The sequence below is a fragment of the Lactuca sativa genome, chromosome 4 (assembly GCF_002870075.4).
Source record: "Lactuca sativa cultivar Salinas chromosome 4, Lsat_Salinas_v11, whole genome shotgun sequence".
Taxonomy (NCBI): Eukaryota; Viridiplantae; Streptophyta; class Magnoliopsida; order Asterales; family Asteraceae; genus Lactuca; species Lactuca sativa.
In genome coordinates, this window is record NC_056626.2 from 302,707,733 (window position 1) to 302,722,671 (window position 14,939).

Sequence of the window (14,939 nt, forward strand, 5' to 3'; positions counted from 1 at the left end):
GGGGGGGGGGGGGGGGGGGAATACAAGTTAAACATGCAAGTTATCATATCAATCGCATGTGATTGATAACCCGCAAGCACAAGGATTTACCACACTGTAAACTGTTTTACCATGTAGGATACTATAAATGGTTTTCCAAAAGGTTTTCACTTGTTCAAAACTCTTACTTATACTGTTTTATCAAAGTTCAATTTAAACTAGTTTATGAAAAGTTTCCAAAGAATTTCTAAAGGTTTTCAAACTTATTTTACCAAAGAACACCGAGTTGTGATTTTCTCAAGTATAAAGGTTTTCTTCCTTGTTTTGATACTCCCTTTTAGTTTAAACTCCTACTTGATAACGCTTTCACTTTGTGATGCGTTTATACTTGTTATTGACTCTATTTCGCTTATACATGTAGTCGCTTATGCCTATTAGACGCTCTTACTTCACTTGTTGTCGCTTCTACTTCGTGATACACTTATATTTGGTAACGTTTATACTTCACGATCCGGTTATTCCACACTGTACGTTTATACATCACGATTCGGTTATTCCGCACTATACGTTTATACATCACGATTCGGTTATTCCACACTGTACGTTTATACATCACGATTCGGTTATTCCACACTGTACGTTTATAAATCACGATTCGGTTATACTTCATGATACGTTTCCACTTGTTACACACTCAGGCGTAGTTAGGTGTATGCATGTGCTTGTATAGGTGCATATAAATAATGATTGAAGGACTTAGGAAGGCTTGTCCACCCTATTTCCTTTTCTTCGTTGAGATGTGGTCTGGTGGGATCGGATGGTCGTTCGAAGGTCGTTTGATTCATTAGTTTTATATTATGTACACGAGCATAGACATATAGTTTTACATTAGTCAGTTCAGTTATGAGTCTCTACCACTAGTTCAACACTTATATTGGAAACCCACTACCCACTATTTGGGATGCATCTTCGGGACACGCCCTTCTCTGTCGTCTAGTTGGTAATCGGAGTCTCCTGTAGGGAGAGCGGACATTGTGTGTATAGATCTATACGGGATTGACACCCCCGCACCCTGACTGCTAGCTACAGTCCACGGCCTACCAAGCCAAGGGGTGACAAATGTCATATTTTATAAACGCTTTCAGGGCGTCAAGTACTCTAGTGTCGGTTAGTATGGTTATGAGTATGCCAGGTTACCTTATAATTCATGGCCTTAAGGTAACAGTATTTTACCAACAATTTACACTGTATGCTGGGAACCCACTCTCAGAGTCACACTGTTTTTAGACCTTGCTAGCTGTATCTTTCATTTGATACTGTCTGGGGTCTGTATTCTTTGTTTTAGACCTTACTAGCTGTATCTTTCATTTGATACTGTCTGGGGTCTGTATCCTCTGTTTTTAGACCTTGCTAGCCGTACCTTTCATTTGGTACCGTCTGGGGTCTGTGTCTCTCTTTGCTAGACTGAGCCAGGCGTGTTGTTTGTTCGATACTCTCCTAGAGTCTATGATTCCTTTGCCTTGGTCAGCAGTCTTCACTACTGAGGCATATGTTATTTCCCTGATTTCTCTTGCTTTCTTTAGTAATCAAATTCTGTATTTTGATAATGATAACGATTAAGGGAAAACTAATTTTTACCACATAACTTCGTCCAGTCTTGGTAGAAGACTGCTTTTATTAAAGAAAATATAGGGTTTTATGGAAAAGACACTAATGTAATGGGTACTCTAAAACTACCACTTTTATTAAAGTTATTTGGATAAAATGACACTAAATACTTATGAACTCACCAGCATTTGTAAATATGCTGATACTCGCTTTTCAAATAACTTGTATTCTCATGTCAGCATTAGACAGGTACATTCCCGGAGCTGTTGATGAAGATAGCTTAGTACCAAACTGCACTTATATTATTACCTGTATTACTTTGTTGTATCGTAATGTAAACCATGTAAAACTATAACTATTAATACAATGGTTGTTGTACTTTGATTACTATAATGTATGTGTTGTGATACTTGACATGACGTCATCCACCCCAGAACGTTTCCGCCGTTCCGGTTTTGGGGTGTGATGGTAAGGGCGACTCAACAATTTAATTTTCCATGCATTATTCACATGCAACCATCATTACGTTGTTGTTGGACTTGAGTATAAAAGTTGGTTTTCTGTCATGAGTACTGCACATCCAACATTTGTTGTGAGCTAGACTTTGACATTTACAAGGGGTTGGGAGTAGTTAGATGCATCTTACTTATTTTTATTGATCTTGTCTTAGCACTTTGTTATTGTGTTACATATTGTGTCTTTTTGGAAAGTTAATTGGTTTATCAAAAACTTTTGGACATGTTAGACTCTTATATTATTCTGGATTATAAATCCAAGTCCTATTATTGCTATTGGATGTATTGGAAACATTGAATTTGAAAATTTTGATTTCTATCCTGTTTTAGCTCACTTGAACATTTATTAGTTTGAATGTTGTATTTTATTCTAATTATTAAGAGGTGCTATTTGTGCGTACACCCACTTGATATGTACTTGACAATGAAGTTTATTTGGGAATTGTCATAAATGACAATGTACTTGGTATTATGTAGTAATTTACCCCCAAGCTAACCTTTAACTTTGATTGTTGATTTTGAGAATGGCCGGATTTTTACATTTGTGTATGAACCTAAGTTTTCATTCATACGCCGCCTATAATGTCTAAGTCTGAGATTGTACTCACTACACTCCCCATAGCCAAAACCACTCTTTTATAAATGATCACCTTGAGTGCTCACCACCATATTCAAAGGAAACCATAAAATGATCAAAACATACATGAAGAATTCCTCATTCTATAGGATTCTTATAATCTATGTGACTTTCCTTGATTCGAGTACGGATACCGTGCATTTAGTTCTATGAGCCAAATACTACCTTCCACACCTATCCATGTTTTCCTCAAGAATTATCCCAAATCCTTTAAATCACCTCCGCAAAACTCTATATACAGCACAACCATCACACTAAAGCTCTTCCTAGGCTCTCTTAGGGTTCCCAACTCACCTAGCCCTCAACTTTTGAATGGCTCCTATTAATTATAGCTAACTACTTCATGAATACTATTACATGCAACAAAACTTAAATAATTTTTCCACTAAAAGATCCAAACAGTACAATGGTTGGACACATACAAGAGCTATGCAATAGAGCCATATCAATCATTCTAAAACTATTTATCCTTTGTAGCATGTAACTTAACGTATTCAGTTAATAGTTAACTAACATCAATATAAGCCCTACAAAGCACAAAGCGAGCAAAATTTGAGTAATAGAACTGTATAGGATTCAAAACATCAAATACATCATTCTTAATAGGAATATCTTCTAATAGGCATTCTATCATGGAAACTTGAGCAAATCCTTATTCTAACTCGTAGCATGCTTATCATACTATAACACAAATAACATATAAACATGTATGGGTATTCTAGGAATCACTTACTTGAGCTCGAGTGATTGCACGCATCACATGCCTTTTTCTTTATAAAAACATTTTAGAAATTTTATATTCTTTCAAAAAGATTATCAATTCCTCAGTTTGAGTTCAGACATACCCGAGAGTGTACCTGAATCACTCAAGCGAAGGGTCGGATACCAACCTGTAACGTCCCAAAACCAAATAGGGTAAAATGTATCTCTCAAACATCAGAGTAAAACAATAATAATCAGTGTGAAAAAGCCATCAAGGGATGATGTGCAGTCAAGTTGGGCCCTTCCTTAAGGAACTGGAAGTACCTGAACAAATTTTAAGCAAAAACCGTATGCACAAAGCTTGGTGAGTTCCCCAAAATAGCACATACCATACATAAGATAGTGCATGCTATCGGCCAATTCATAGTCTTATAGTCACTTCCTGCCATGGGCCAAATCATGGACTTTCTTAGCGATGCTGAGGGGCAAAATCCCAGACTTGAAAATAAGTCCCAAGGGTCACAACCTAGTCTTCCATTCAAGTATCATAAAGACAACAATCATCCTACATACAAATACTAGGGGCCAGATCATGGTCATACATATAATTACCAGGTGCTAGATCTTGGTCTTTCATACAATTTTCATGAGCAAAATCTTGGTCTTTCATAAGTATGTCAAGGGCTACACCTTGGTCTTCCATGCAAGTATCACAAAGACAACTAGTATCCTACATAGTATAGTGAAAAGACTCACCTTGCCGACATAGTCAACAACTAACAGCTCGCACAGCCAACGAACGAGTGTTATACACCTCCTAATAAACCACACAAGGTAAACCCTTAATATACTATCTAAAACTAGAAATTTGTCCAAAAGTCAACCCATGCTAAAAGTCAACGATCAAGGTCAATCTCAACAGTCAACATCACCATCAGCTGATACTCACGGTGTAACAAGCTCATGGTTACGTCATGCCTAATCAACCCAGTCGTAATCCAAAAATCTAGTTACGAACAACTTAGCAATGATCAAAACCATTTTCATGTCGTGATGGTCATGCCACCAGGTCATGACAGAATCCATCCAAAACAGTCAACGAGCCTCAATATTACATCGTCACCTCCATATGGTTACAACGTGACTACTATATTTGGGGCAACTTAATGCATTCATCCCTTATTCTTTAAGACATCCGATCCAGTTTCCTAGAGGGCATTCTTTGTAAAATCCTAAATTTAAGATAAGGTTCTTCAATTAATTAAGATACTTAAATAAAGAAGGATCTAACTAATTAAATCAGTTAAATGATAATCATATCATTATTCGATATGAAGCTTGCAAAGTTAGAGGTTGACATGTTAACATTTCAAAGTTAAGGGACCCAAAGTGTCAATTTGGAAAATATGTATGACCAAGGGTTGACTCACCAAGGTTAAATGGGTGAGGAACATTAAGAAATGTGAAAAGAAATGAAGTCTCTTCATTTTCAGCCAAATGTGTAAAATATAAAAATAAGAATGAACTCTCTTCATTTTCAGCCAAATGAGATCGATAAGAGGAAGGAGAAGGCTGTGGAATGGAGATTCTTCACTCATATGTAACTAGGGCTTGATTCAAGTGGATTTTTGAAGCATCCAATCATGAATGGAAGAAATCAAAGGCTAAGAAGGTATTAACCCTTCTCCACTAGCTCTATTTTTTCTGAGTTCATCATTATGGATTAAACCATAGTGTCGATTTTTTCTTCAATTTATGATTAGGGATTTATTTTCTAACCTCCCTTGAGTGGTTTACATTGTTGTAATCTCAATCCAATCATCCCATTGATGGATTTGATAAATTGGGTAAAATCTCCATAAACCCTAGAAATCCCCAAATTTGGGACATTACAGTTGATGATGACATGGTTTTGTATTCTATGACCTAGATTATAATTGATAGCAACAACTCCAAGTGGAATGCTCAAATTCATCCATGATGGTAGAATTTAGTATAAGCATTGGTTTTTAATGGTTTTGGGGGAAATTGTGATGAAAACAATGGAATCCTTTGTATATGAGCATTTGATGAGTATATGATACTCATAATCATGATTTGATACTAAAAACATGATTTGAATGCAATAACATGAATGATTGAGTGATTTAAGGTTAAATTTATGGAAAATTTGGCCATAAGGGCATTTTGGAAAATCTAAGGATAACCACATGTTGATTGACATCTAATAAGTGAATGACATTAATGGATATGAATTGACACTTTAGAGATGGAATCGGAACATAAACATGAAGGATATCTTGAGCTAAAAGTGGTTTTAGTGATTTTTTAGCCTAAAGGGCAATTGGGAAACATGGAATAGAATTGAGGATTCCATGGCTAGTTTATGTATTTACAATGAGATTAATGAAAGTTTTATGTGCTTGACAACATTTATTTAAGTGTTCAATAAGTTGAGAACAAGCCTTCTGAGCTTTGGAATGTTCAACTAAAAAATGGACTAGTTTACCCTTTTTTTAAGCACTTGAGGATCATGATGAACTTACGGTTTCAATGAACACTTAATGGATTAAGTGGAGTAATTTAAGATGATAAAACACCTCGTAAACATGTGTGAGAACCTATACAAATGGTACAAAGTGATTTGGATCATGGTCTTCCAGAACTATGCAAAGTATAGTGTTATTTTAAGAAAAATCGTGTTTTGTGTGTGTGTAGACATGAAAACAGGGCCCGTGTAAATGCATGCTTTAATTTACACGGCTCGCGTAAATCCCTGTTAGAGGTTTTCTTTTTTTTCTTCTTAACTTTTGCATAAAGACTCAAATTTACGCACGATTTTCGCCTATATTCATATTTTTGCACGAGGAATAGTAAGAAGCAATAAAATTTAGTATTTGAACGTTTTAGGGGTATTTTGGTCATTTTAATGACTTATGACCACATATGGTGTAGGTAGTGTTTGAAGAGGATTGTTATAGGGAAAGGAACTAGAAGAGCACTAGCTATGTGTGATTGACATGAGTACGTGATGGAATTTTCCCACTTTGGGCTACATAGCAAAATGAATTTTATGATAAAGAAATATTAAATATTTGATATAGTAAATGTTTTTGAAATAAAGTGTTAAATGCTTTTGAAAATAATGTTTTGAAAGAATGCCTTGAAGGCAATAATGTTTTTGAAAGCAAAGGATGTTTTCTAAGATCGAATGTTTTGAAAAAATTGTTTTAAATGTTTTGAAATATAGATGTTTTACTTTTGAACCGGGTTTATGATACTAATGTATGAAATTTGTAAAGAATGGAAAGTAATGACAAGAAATGTAAAGTAATGAAAAGGAATGGAATGTAATGAAAGGAATTGGATAATAATGAAAAATGAAAACTGTCCGGGCCATGATACCTTGTAAGAGGTAGTAGAGGAATCTATCGGGGTGGCACCTCCCCTTCGCACGATAGATGTCCTAATGGAAATGATGCCTTGGTGGATTGATTTGTTCTTTCCACCATTGTCTAGACTTAGGAGTGGTTCCTTTATTAGACGTAGACCCCAAGTGTAGAAATGGCAACAGTTTAATACCAGATTAGCCCTTATTGATAAAATAAAATGGAATATGGAAATATATCTTTTGAAATGAAATGATAAGATATGAAATGAAATGATATTTATGATGTGTACGAAACGAGTTTTCCTTGAAAATGCTTGAAACTGATTTATGGTCAAAAACTAAGTTTTGCAAAGATGAAACGTTTTTGATGAAAAAGTGATAAATGTTTTTGGGTCACAAACCTACGTAGCTCACGAGAAATTTTTGTCTTACATATCTCTTTTTAATGCCATGTAATCCAGCTTATAATTAAGGAAAAAATTGATAAATGGAAGTTAGAAGATTAAGAGATAGATAATGGAGTGGAACTTGTGAAGTTCCTTATTTAATGTTATTGATGTAATTCGTATTTGCTGGCTATGGTTGTATGATGCTTAATGGTAACACCCAAGGTTTTAACTGTAATTGTTTTTGTGGGACCGATTTTTATCTTAAATGGGAGTGAATACCCAAATGTTTTTATAACCATAACATTTGAAAAAGTTTTGAAAATTTAAGGTGTTATAGTTTGGTAACTAATCTATAGTTTAAGCGACTTAGGATTGGATCATTCCACTCCTATGCTTAGACTTTGGTTATGAAATGTGTGAATGATATATAGTATTGTTATGTCTTGATGTAGGTAGTATCCTATGCAATGAATGATGATAAGAATTGTCGTAGTTAGATGCTTATGACACTTTGGATAAGTCTAGATGAAATCATAGGATGCTACATTGAGTATTTTATAGTGAGTAATAGAAGTAAGACTAGTGTATGGATAATCTAAACTAGTGGATCAAAACCTTTTAGTTGTGAAGTCAATATCAATTATGTATTATGTGGGTATACTAGTATAGGGCCCATACTATTATGCACACATGATACATACACGAACATGGTGGAAACATGAAGGTGTTTTGTGAAATGTGGTAAGGATTCGAGTGAGTTGAGGACCTAATAAATACATATCTTGTGTTACATAAGGTTCATGAAGGAGTTTTCAACATGATTAATGGATAGTCGGAAATTTTTGACAACTTTGGCTTATATGTCAAAGCCAAACAACCAGTATGAACATGAAAATTTCTTGGTATACATTTGATAAATGCTTAAAAGTGAATTTGTATAATTTTATTTCTATTGGTAGTGAGTTAGAAACACCAACGAATGAAACAAATTGAGCTATTAAATTTATTAACAGACAGTTATTTTAAAAGGGACATAGTAGACTTTTGGAAAAAGTCTAAAATGGGACAATAATTGGAACTCCATATTCATGAATAAAAAACATAATTGAAGTTAGTTATTTGAGACAAGATAATGTTACTACATATGGATGATAACTTCAAATTACATGCAAGTTGATTGAAAACAGAATGGAGTGGAATCATGTATTCCATAATATGATGAAAGTAAATATGGGGATATGATTGACGACACGAGAAGGTGGGCCAATGACCTAATTGGCAAAATGGTGATATGATGATAAAATAGAGATAGTACTAGAAAGTGAGACCAGGACAACTTGGAAAGGAGTATGATGCGGTTGAATCAATGGGATTTACTGGAATACTACGATTTGACAACCATATGATAACAATATCGAGTGTTGAGTGTAACGGTAAATGTGAAAGAAATGTGTCCTTATGAAAACAAGATACTAGTAAAAGGAGAGCAATGGTGCATTAACCTAACATAATAAACTAGTGAGTGACGTCATTACAAGAAAAGAAGGATAGTGTGAAATACCTTAAGGTATTTATTGAGGTTGAATGAAGACAAATAGTATGAAGACCTCCTTGAATGGTGAAAATAATGGAAACTAAAAGTGATGATGATAAGTCCATGAGAGTACCTTACCTTAGGGTACTAGACTATTATGATGAAAAGTTTAACGGGAACAACTTTGTAAGCCTTTCTTACAAGTTCTGTGAGGTGTGATAAAATGTTAAGATTACACAAAGAACATGATGAGGGCGACAAAATAAACAAGACTCCAAAAGGAGATAGTTTGATGATGAAAGTGCAGTATCTAGATGGTGTTTCACAACCAAAAAAGTAGGAAGACGTTTCCACATGATGGAATCTCAAAGGATGAAAATTGAACATCAAAAGAATTTATAGTATTGACGAGGTCTGGACAAGAATGAACACATGAAGTTCGTATAAAAGGACTTTCAAGAAGACGATGATGAGTAAGGAAATTTTGAAATTTCCATGGACAAGTTAGAGAAATGAATAACTATAGTGTAAGAATATAAGGGTGACTTGGACCTTAAAAGAAATGCCCTTATTTCTTTTAAGGGTTAGATGTTAAAAAGGTAATGAAAGTGTGATGATGGTATGTTACAAGAGCTCACAACACTTTGAAGACTGAGCAAGAACAACACATGTTGCTTGGAATTACGAGTAAAACAAATACTTACTGGTTATAAGATTTAGAGCTTCCAACTTATACAACTTGATGGAGCAGACCAAGCATCCTCAAGTACAACTAAGTACTAGGTTTGAGCATTGCTGTTAATTTGGATTTTGACAACCACACAAAGGATGAGAAAACTTATGATACGAGATCATCTGTATGCGTTCATATAGGTGATAGGACTTTGACATAGAGAAATATGGGTCACCTAGCAGTGACTAAAAGGAACAAAACTCAATCGAAATAAAAGTAGTTTAAAATATTAATGAGGAAGGGTCAAGAATTTAGGAATAAGTTAAGTATGATAATAGTTGAGAAGTTAAAGTGATAACGTGTTGATTGGAAGAGCTAAGTACTCGATCAACAATGTTAAGGGACACATGGATGGTGAAATTATGATGGAAGATTTATGCAATCAATGGGGGATGTAAAGGTGGAATTTGAGGTCCATAACAAGTACACCTGAGGCAATGAGTTTCCATGAAGAAATAAATGAAACGACATGCTACATAATAATGATTATCCTGTGATTTATCCTTAAAAGAAATGCCATAATTTCTTGTAGAGTTTCAAAGGACTCCATGGATGATGACAATGTGCCCCTTTGATGAATTCTAGGTTAAAAGGCAAGACTTGTATTTTCCCTATAAATAGTCATGTATTACTCACAATTAGGGTTAAGAGTGAGTCAAAATTTAGCCGTCACGTGAGGTTTCTTATGTAGTGTTAGATTCTTTAGTCTATGCTGAAAGTGTAATTTATTCCTCATATTTGAATAAATCGAGTGATCATTCGACCTAATCTTCATATTTGTGTTTGTTCTTATTTTCCGCATCTTGTTCATCAAATCTCAATTAGGGATTTAATCCTAACAAGTGGTATCAGAGCGGATCTTTGAAGATCTATTGTTTTTTGAAGTATCAGTTCTTGATTTGATGATTTTCTGCACAAATTATTGAAAATTTTTGGTGTTTTGGCAATCAAGCTTTCTACAAGCTATTGCTACTATTCATGATGATTTAAGGTTTCCTGTTCATCTGGTATTACTTCAATCTTATTCGTATTCGTTTCTTATGTTCTGATTAGATCTGATCAATTCTTGATCTAATATCAATTTTATTGTTTTAATTGTTTTGATCCATATTTATTCAGCCGATCCCTTTTTGTTCTTAAGCCCATTATTGTCGCTACCGTTCATTATTTGGAACGTACATAATCAGGTCTCAATTAAACTTCAGATTCACTAAATTCTCTTGTTCTCTTTTATCACTCGATTTTTCTATCCAGAACATCTAATGTTTTTGTTCCAGTTTATCAATCTTATTTGCTTTATCAATTCGATTTTGTGATTCAATTATATTTTGAATCTCAATTTTTGATTGGCTCTTGTAATCAATTCTAATACGATTGATGTAGATGAAAATTTTGTTGATTTTTGATGAAAATCTAACTGGATGAGTGTAGTTTATCGTGTCTTCCGTTATGATTTAATTTGTGGATGAAATTGAAAGATTCTCAAAATTTTCTTTTAGATATAGAACTGATGAAGAACATGGTGATTGTTGATCTGATAATTAATCTATGTTTTGAGGTTTATTGTTTATCGTCTTCTGAATCGATGATGGTTTTCTAATCGGAATGAATCGAGTTGCTATAACAGTCAGATTCCATGTTGGTTATCGTGATACTGAGGTTGGTATTCACTGTGTTCGGAATTGATTTAAAGTCAAGTTCGAAATTGCCAAGTGGGTCATGGAATCGGTGCTTAAAACAATCAGAATAAGCTGGATTCACAATCGGAAAGGATGTTTGAGGATTCGGATTTAATATGTAAGGCGGCTCGAAATCAGTATGTCACTCAGAATCAGAATGGTTGTGTGTTTTTGTTCGCAATTGATGATCGACGCTGAAATTGTGGTTTTCTTTTGAATCGTGTTCTCATCTGTTCGCAAATTGGTGATTCACAGTTCTTATGGTTTGCAGTATAACGATTCTTGCAATCGGAATTATTTGATTCAGAATGAACTGTTGATTTGTGATCAGAAGTATCGTCGGTTGATTTGGGATGAACGGTCTTGGAATTGGAATTATGACTGCACTCGGATTCAGAATTCTAATCATGTGCTCGGATCAAAAGTAGATGGAATTGATTGGAATCGTAATTGTAGTTTCGTATGCGAACACTTTTATGAGTCGCCATTCCAGTTACTTTCACAGAAGCTTTATTGATGAAGATGACTCAAGTTTCATTTTTGGTCCCTGGAGCTTCAACGATTTGACAATTTTGGACCCTGTTGTTTTCACAGCTTGGCAATTTTTGCTCAAATTCATAAATTGTTACAAATCAAAGAGAAAATGATGCATAATTACTTTTTCAGTCCCTGTCTTTCAGCAAGTGACAGTTTCTGCCCAATATTCAGAAAATTTTACAAATTTGAGGGCCGGTGAACAGTTTTGAATTTTTTAATGCACAAGTTTTTTGTGAACAGAAAAAATAAAGATTCCATCAAGTCTAGGCGGTTCGGAAAGTCGTTTTTCGTGATAACGTCAAACTTTCACGACTTTTTTCGGATTTTATACTTCATTGTGTATATCATTTTGTCGCGGGGGAGCTTAGTAAATTTTTATCCATTCAAGATCATTCTCATGACCATTTGAAGGCTTTATAATCATGTTTTTGATTATAAATCGGGGGAGAATTTGGTATGCTAATTCGAAATTGGATTTGTAACTTTTCAAATTTGAAGATTTTTGATAAAGCTTGTGGTAGAATTATGAAGGTAGCTTTTACAGTGGAAGTTCTTCATCGAGCTCTGCTAAAGCTTTTACAGAGAAGTATCCTTTACAATAGAAGTTCTTTATCGAGCTTTGCTAAGGACTTGTTATATCTCCGAATTCTAGTATTTTCTCGATCAAGTGGCATTACGAATCATAAAATTTGGGTTATTACATGATATTTTTTGATGGATTATATCATTAGCTTATTTGAGGATCATTGTGACTTGGAGGGGGTCTCTTCAAAGACAAGAAGTGATTCAGTTTCTTTGTTCTAAAATGGGTTTTTATGGCGGGCTTGGTTTTCATGAAGATTTTTTTAGGATTACATTCGAAAATGATGTTTAAAGACATTACTTCAGTTCTTGATTTATATATCCTAGAGCCCGTGTTTGAAGACTATTGAAGAATCAAGATTCGTGGATTGCTTCATCTATTCCTCGTTGCAAGATCTTTTTATTCGCTAGATGCTTGTTTTGGAAGTTAAAGCATTGTCATCCATTCCATACTTTGAGGGGGAGATTGTAGGGTTTCAAAGCACTCCATGGATGATGATAATGGGCCCCTTTGATGAATTCTACGTTAAAAGCACAAGACTTGTCTTTTCCCTATAAATAGTCATGTATTATTCACAATTAGGGTTAAGAGTGAGGCAAAATGTAGCCGCCACGTGAGGTTTCTTATCTAGTGTTAGATTCTTTAGTCTATGTTGAAAGTGTAATTTATTCCTCATATTTGAATAAATCGAGTGATCATTCGACCTAATCTTCATATTTGTGTTTGTTCTTATTTTCTGCATCTTGTTCATCAAATCTCAATTAGGGTTTGGTAGTGGATGCAGGTTCGGTTGTTACTGGCGGTTCGGTTGTAACGGGTGGAGTGGGAGCTGTAGAATGAGCCCCTGTAGTAGTAGTAGTGGTGGTAGTGTCTGTGAATATTGGAGTAGGGATGGGAATAGTGGTGGATGGTTGAGAGGTGGGGATATGAAATATTGTAGGGAGGGATACTGGGATAGTAACAGGTGGAGGAGATGGAGGTTGGGAGCGAACTAGAATTTCTGGGGTAGGGGAGCGAGGCGGGGTATCACCACAACCCGAAGCCTCATCATCAGAGCTTTCGCTCTCAGATTCTGAAGGAGGAGCAGATTTATTTTTGGAAGGAACATACTCTGAGTCTGAATCACTTGAAGATTGGAGTATGAGTCTCCTTGCGGGCTTTCTCTGCTTCTTCGGTTGTGGTTGTGATGGTGCAACTTTATCTGACTTCCGCTTCTTAGGGGTTTGCCCATTGGTTGGTTTAGTAACCTGCGTCTCCTTCTGAGTGTCAACTTTCTTTCCCCTCTTCGCTGGCTTGTCAGCCTTTTCAATGGAGCGAACCATGGCTGGTGTAAGCTCCCTTGGACCCGAGGAAGGAATCTTCCTGTATTGTTGCAAGACATTTCTTGTTGCAGACACACAGGCAAACATGGTTTCAGGAATAGATCCGATGAAGGAGAATTTAGTGGGATTTGTGACGATTATCTTGGTTGTGTGAAAAGTGGCGATGGTGGAGAGAAGAGAATACGCCATGATTGGAACGTGAAGACGATCCATTGCCCACTTAGTGATTATAGACCAATATCGCCCATAGGAGATCTCTGTGTGTTTCTTTTAATGGGTAGATAATTGGGAAGAACCAAGTTATAATTAATGAGACAATTTAGACCTAGTAAGGTTTTGAATGTGAGTTGAAACAACACCATGTGCCTTAGATCTTCTTGTCATGGTATGTATGGGCTTGCATGCATAAGAAATGTGTTAACTCTTGAAATGAGATTTTTTTTTTGACACGTCAAATAAAGTGAATGAAAGGGGATAGGGACAAGGTTCAGGAAGTAAACTTATCCTTAAAAGAAATGCCTTCATTTGTTTTAAGAGGTAGATAATTAGGAAGAACCAAGTTAGAAGTGATGAGACAATTTGGACCCAGTAAGGTTTTGAATGTGAGTTGAAACAACACCATGTGCCTTAGATCTTCTTGTCATGGTATGCATAGGCTCTCATGCATAAGAAATGTGTTAACTCTTGAAATGAGATTTTTGTTTGACACGTCAAATAAAGTGAATGAAAGGGGATAGGGATAAGGTTCCGGAAGTAAATTTATACTTGGATGTTATGGTACTTGTTGGTTCAAAGGTAAAAGACAACAAACGTTATACATAACTAGATCATCTTGTTGATAACATTGATGAAAAACATCGTTATTATAAAATTGACTTGCGGATCTTATGGAGGGTAAAGTGTCATTTTTATGAATTTAAAGTAAGACATTTGAGAAGAAAAGGTACTTGTATTAGTAAGAGTTAAAGTGATAAAATAGGATGGAGTGAAATTTTAAAACTAAACATAGTTTGGAATGTGTTATGTACTATGGTCTAAGCATCTTATATTATGCTTAAGACCAGAATAGAACACAATGAATTGATAATGATTAATATGGAAAATAAAGAAATAATATTGGCATGCTTGAGCTGTAGGGGTGGGGATTATTTGGTCCGGAACAAAAAAAACTGAAAACCAAATCGAACCGAAATCGATTCTTGACCGAACCATATTCAAATTCGGTTTTTTGTTTGATTTGAGACCAAACCGAATTGTAAATTTGGTTTTTGGTTTGAGTTTTGGTCTCATGAAGTTTAAACCAAATCAAATCGAAAAACCGAATCTCATA

General features: G+C 35.1%; 1 protein-coding gene across 1 annotated transcript; it reads right to left on the reverse strand.

The window, feature by feature from the left end:
• Positions 1–13,048: 13,048 nt before the first annotated feature.
• LOC111910720 (uncharacterized) lies at positions 13,049–13,798 on the reverse strand. The gene has a single exon (XM_023906547.1). The coding sequence runs from the start codon at positions 13,796–13,798 to the stop codon at positions 13,049–13,051; it is 750 nt and encodes a 249-aa protein (XP_023762315.1).
• Between the last annotated feature and the right edge of the window lie 1,141 nt (positions 13,799–14,939).